Below are 6061 nucleotides of genomic sequence, written 5' to 3' on the forward strand. Positions count from 1 at the left end.
CAGTGGCGTTTAGCAAAAAATCACCAAGGTAAAAACGTTGTTTAAAAATGTTGCTTAAACTTGTTGATGTATATTGTTTAAAAAATGTGACATATCTCAGCATAATCTTAATACAAATAGCATTTGATTTATATTCCATATACCATAAAACATGCTATCTCTAATTGATACATAATTCCATATTAATCAAGCATGTATTTTACTGCATGAAAACAAAGTTACATGTTATCTGAGGGAAAACACACTGTACACAGGACTAGAGCAAATGCAAAAAAAAAAAAAAAGTCTGATTGCCCCTCTCCATGTTTCTACTGCCAGTCCTGAAAACAGTAAGTTTTGATTATCATTGTTTTTAGTTAGGAAAGGGAACTGAAGTCCAATATGTGCAATCTGAAATCATCTCCCACCCCACAATAAGCTTCTCTTCTTATAAAATCTATATCAGTGAATGACCAAGTGGCCATAGCCAGAAACCTGGGAGTCCTAGACTCCTCTCTCTCACCTTTCACTCTAATCAATCCTACCCATTTTAGCTAACTCCTAAATATTTCCCCACTCAGTACTCTCTTCTCTATCTCTACTATGACTGTTCTGTCTCTCCCACAAGCCTTGTTTCTAGTTTTGCTCCCTTTCCATCTTACCTCCATGTTAGTATCAAGAAGATATAAACCAAAATCCAACTGTTGAAAATCCAATGACTCTCCAACATCTACAGCACTTGGAGCCTACTTACTTCTCCAGCAAGCATGATTGCCCATCACTCCCTAAGCCCACTTTACACTCTAGTAATACAACTCGGCTGCTAATTGAAAGGTTGGTAGTTTGAACCCACCCAGCAGCTCCTGGGGAGAATGACCCAGTGATCTGCTTCCATAAAGATTACATTCAAGAAAACCCTATGGGGCAGTTCTACTCTGTTACATGGGATCACTATGAATCAAAACCTACTCAGCTGCAAATAATGACAACAACAAATACAGCTTGCAGGAGTCCCTGGCAGGTGCAAAAGGTTAACAGCTGGGCTGCTAATAGAAAGGTTGGAGTTCCACCCAAAGACACCCGGAAAGAAAAGCTTAGAGATCTATTTCCAAAAAAATCAATCATTGAAAACTCTATGGAGAACAGTTAACCCTGTGACACACATGGGGTGCTGTCATGGATTGAACTGTGTGCCCCCAAAATATGTGCTAACTTGGCTAGGCCATGATTCCAAGTATTTTTGTGATTGTCCACCATTTTGTCATCTGATGTGATTTTTCTATGTGTTGTACATCCTACCTCTATGATGTTAATGAGGCAGGATTCAATCTACAAGGCTAAGTTGTGTCTTAAGCCAATCTCTTCTGAGATATAACAGAGAGAAAAAAGTAGAGAGACAAGGGGACCTCATACTACCAAGAAAGCAGTGCCAGACGTAGAACATGTCCTTTGACCTGGGGTTCCGGAGCTGAGAAGCTCCTAGACCAGGGGAAGACTGATGACAAGGACCTTCCTCCAGAGTCCACAGAGAAAGCCTTCCCCTGGAGCTGACGCCCTGAATTCGGACTTCTAGCCTACTAGACTGAGAGAAAAAATTTCTTTTTGTTAAAGCCATCCACTTGTGGTATTTCTGTTATAGCAGCACTAGATAACTAAGACAAGCACCATGAGTCGGAATCAACTCCACAGTAACTGCTTGCAGCTCCCTGCACACATCATGCTGTTCCATGCCTTCTCTGCTTAAGCTATTCCCTCAGCCTGGAAATCTTTCCCTAACCACTCATGAAAGCCTTCCCAAACCACTCAAGAAACTTCTCTAGCACTTCATGTTTATGCTTTAGTAAGCATTTCATCACTTTCTACTTTGTACAATTTTCTTGTATTCTCTCCCTTAACAGACAACATAACACTAGTAGGCAAACTATATCTTAGGTCATTTAGAATCTCCACAGAGCAGTTTCTATATATATATGAGCACTAAAGTTAAGATAGTTGGATGGTTGAATGAATGAATGAACAGCATGACAACAGTACTTTTTTATTTACCTAACAAGAAACTATAATCATAACTGCTTCATGAAATTTAAATGGATTTTTTAAAACTTTAAGGCAAACAATTTTTTAAAATATGCCTGTAAACATGTCAATAAGAACACCTATTAAACACGTAGGGAGAAAAACCCCTGCAACTTGCTCATAAACTGAACCTGAGGGAAATTAAGAAATCTAAAAAATTGTGAGTTTAACTAGCTCCAGATTTTACATTAACCAGACACAGAAGAGAAGCGCAATCTCATCCATGGAAAGTATCTCAAAAGAACATTTTTTATTGAAAGAAAACGCAGACGTGGAAAACCAACTCCCCGCCCAAGCTTGGTTGTCCTTTCAAGACAAGAAGTTTAATCATTGAAAGGGGCTCATTTCAGAGCACCAGTCTTCATTGATCTCTGCACAAAATAACATGATGGAAAAACTAATTCGTCTAGGAATTAAGAAACATTTACCACACCTTTACAAGTTCAGCTAAGCAAATATTTTCTTCATCTTCCTAAACAAACACCAATTCCTAATCTCCAGATCCCCTTCCACCACAAGAAAAACCGTCCAAGGACCCTACGAACCCGGCTACTGCTTTGGACACAGGCCAGAGCCGGCGGCAGGTGAAGACTGGCCTCGGGACCTCCGGCCACTGCTGCTCAGACCCCAAAATCAGAGACTGTTGCTTCCTTACCAGGGCAGCTCCCGCGACACCTGGGCCACGTAACCCTGATCGCGCCCGGACTCACCCTGCGCAATTTCTCCAGAACCAGCCCTAAGTACGGCTGAGGGGCAGCCCTGGGCCCCTCCATGGTGCCAATTCTGCCTTGGCTGTCACGACCGCAGCTACCACCAGGCCCGGCCGCAGCTTTGCGTCCGGAACCCGAACCCGCACCGGGCGACCGGAGCAGACCACCGCGGAGCCGGCTAGGGGGGTGAGCACAACAGGGACGGGCGCCAACAGGCCTTCTGCGCCCACGCTGTCAACCAGAGAGGCTGGGCCACCACGTTACACTTTACGTATTGAGGTCTGCAGCTCTTAGCCCGTCCCGCACAAGCCTGCAACGCTCCGCCAAACCCCCACACCGCCAACTCAATTTGGTTTCGGCCGAGTGGCCGCGGGGAGGCGGGGAAGCTCAGGACGCGATAAACTTCCTCCCTTTCCTCGCGCGAGGCTCGTAGACGTGTCCGGGTAGTTCGTTCTTAAAGGGACCGGCACTCTACCTGGCGAAGCCGTCCACCATTGGAGGCGGAGGAGCTTGGGACTCAGAGAGTTTGGGCCGCCCAGCCCGAAGATCAGCGCTCATGGCCCCGGAGGCCCCGACTCTGGTGGCTGCGGCGGCTGCGAGGATTCTCCGAGGGGCCCCTTGACGCAGCTACACGGGGTGAGCGCAGCGCGCCCCCCCACCCGCCGGTCCAGGGTCCGGCGCCATGCCCCGTCCCAACCCCAGCACTTCACTTAGCCGCCCCAAGAGCCTGCCATCTGCACCCCATGCAAAACGTTGGCGGCGGCGTACCCCGTGGGACCCCGCCGGGCCAGGGAAGCCGGCAGCCGCCTTCATTTTTGTCAAAATGACGCCGGTGTGTCCTGCCAACCGTGTCCGGACTTTGGACAGGAAGGCGACTCAGGTCAGCTCTAGTCTGGACAAAGTTTAATCTCTCCCACGCAAGACAGCATCGATCGGGTCTGCTCTGCCCAACGGACGATTCCAGGGGTTTACTCACTTTTACCTGAGCTACCTAGGCAGAACTGTCTTAAACTCCATTATCTATCTCTTAGTTTCCTAAATGCAAAATCAGGCTCATGTGGACCTGGGCTCGGCGCGTGCTCTTCTCCGCTGAGAAGGGGAGCTAAAAGAAGAACTTGTCTTCTAAATTTAGGACTCTATCTTTAGGTTTGTTTAATAAAGCACGGAAGACTCAATTTGTTCGTGGAAGAGGGTTTTAGCTGACACAGGTGTTAAGAATAACCGTCTCATAAATCTTCCTTGTCAGCATAATCATTCTCACCATAGTCGACCTTCCAACTCAAGTCCAAAAGCTCAAAAACCAGATACTTCTTCCTCAGCAAATCACCCAAGAGATCACTCAAGAGATGAACAGAATCATAAATCCTTAGGAAATTTTCTAATGGAAGCTCTTGCAGCAACAAAACTGTTGTGCAAAAAAGAATCCAAAAATGAACCCCCGTTCACATCACGTGATTATCAGGATCAAAACGCGGCCTAGTTTTTCGGAGCTCAAAGGGTTATCTCTCCGTTTACCACATCAGCCAAAGGAGTTTCAGGAACTGCCAGTACCAGAGAGGAGCCGACATTGCTTAATAATTCTCCATTTTTAAGGTATTACACAACCTTTATTCACGTTGAACAGTGTGTTTTGAAATTAAATTATGTGACTAGCTTATTAAAGTCAAAACAACCATAATCAAAATTTTATGTTTCGAACTTCAAAGAACTTCTAAGAACAAGTCTTGGAACAATGTTTGCCTCAATTAGAACACTGTATTACTCAATAAAAATTCTTCAATGAGTCAATGTTTTCAGGGATCTCCAGAATCATTTTCAGCTTTTAAACCAAACCAAACCAAATCCACTGCCGTGGAGTGGATTCCTACTCATAGCAACCCTATAGGACAGAGCAGAACTCCCCCATAGGGTTTCCAGGGAGCAGCTGGTGGATTCAAACTGCCGACCTTTTGGTTAGCAGCGGGCTCTTAACCACTGCACCACTAGAGCTCCTATTTCAGCTCTTAGGACTCGTTTATTTATAACCTATAACATATATATATATTCCCTTCCCCTCCCTAATGCAATCTGTGCCCCTTTCCAATTTTTCAATAATTATTCTAAATATTAAAAATATTGATTAGGGGCAGAGTAGAAATGAAATCCAAAAATATATAAACACCTCAAAGCTTCCCCCCATAGCAAAAATACAGTAAAACTTAACCAACTCAGTGCCCAGATTCCAAACCTAATTTCTTTTCTGTGCACTGAATAGTCTTAGCAACTTACCTCTTCCTCTAGATCTTCCAATTCCATTTTTTAAAAATCTCATGTTAAACTATCTTAACATGTAAATAAAGTTCTACCAAGCACCTCTTATCCTTGAGAAAGATTCTAGATTATAATACATCCTGCACTCTTCTGTTTCCACACTGACTGTGATCCTGTTTTGACACTTGTGTGGTAAAGGGGTGCTGCAGGTGGAGTTGTGAGTACCAACCCATTATCCAATTTCATGGATATCACTCCTTATTAAAATATATGTAATACTTAGATATGTAATATATATCCATACAAAAACACATGTTTTCTAAAATATACTATTACGATCTTCTTAAAATCTACAATAGAAAAGAATAATCCTGAATTTGGTAATTGGTAAAAAATGAAACTGAACATTTTATTCTATAGTCTTTTCATATATGTCTACTTTTGAGTCTGTAAGAAACCATTATTTTCTTCAATTAGAGTACATGATTTTTACTATGTAACAGATATTTAAAGATTGTTTTCCATAAGCAGGCATAAGATTTTACTGTCTTATCTAGAATTTGCTTTAAAGGAAATAGAGAGCAAATGTTTGTGACAGCTACCAGAAAGCACCCAAGAACACTGGAAACATGCTAACCAGTAAACTTTGTCCACAACATAGAAACTGATTACCCCCTATGAAGGGCCTTGTTGCAAAGTTCTAACTACTACTTACTCTCATTTAATTAAATAGGTAATGTCACAGACTGTAAAAGCTAGTCCTTTGGAAGAACATCAAACAAAATTGCTGAGCCAAATTTTCAATCTCTGAGTACTAGTGATGTAAGAGCTGTTCTCAGAACAATCAGGAGCTACCGGTTGAACAAGGTCTGGGTAATTTCCATTGTTTAATCCACATATAAATGAAGCATTCTAATAAAAAATGTATAAATGTTACAACTCAAAGAGCCTCATCAATTATAAAACAAAATAGATAAAAAGTACTGTTGATTCCTATTACTTGAGCAATACAACGAAAGTATCTTTACAGCATCTAAATAAAATTA

General features: G+C 42.6%; 1 protein-coding gene and 1 long non-coding RNA gene across 2 annotated transcripts in view; one reads left to right on the plus strand and one right to left on the minus strand.

Moving 5' to 3' along the window:
* Positions 1-2931, minus strand: part of MIA2 (MIA SH3 domain ER export factor 2) — a 77814-nt gene extending 74883 nt beyond the window's left edge. The window contains 1 exon segment of the mRNA XM_023731442.1: positions 2766-2931. Coding sequence (XP_023587210.1) covers positions 2766-2828 — 63 coding nt within the window. The 5' untranslated portion in view covers positions 2829-2931.
* Positions 2932-3187: 256 nt separating this feature from the next.
* LOC111820582 (uncharacterized) overlaps positions 3188-6061 on the plus strand; it is a 5154-nt gene continuing 2280 nt past the window's right edge. The window contains exon 1 of the long non-coding RNA XR_002824113.1: positions 3188-4358. This is a non-coding gene — a long non-coding RNA (uncharacterized LOC111820582). The remainder of the gene's footprint in view (positions 4359-6061) is intronic.

Source organism: Trichechus manatus, unplaced genomic scaffold (assembly GCF_000243295.1).
Source record: "Trichechus manatus latirostris isolate Lorelei unplaced genomic scaffold, TriManLat1.0 scaffold00043, whole genome shotgun sequence".
Lineage (NCBI taxonomy): Eukaryota > Metazoa > Chordata > Mammalia > Sirenia > Trichechidae > Trichechus > Trichechus manatus.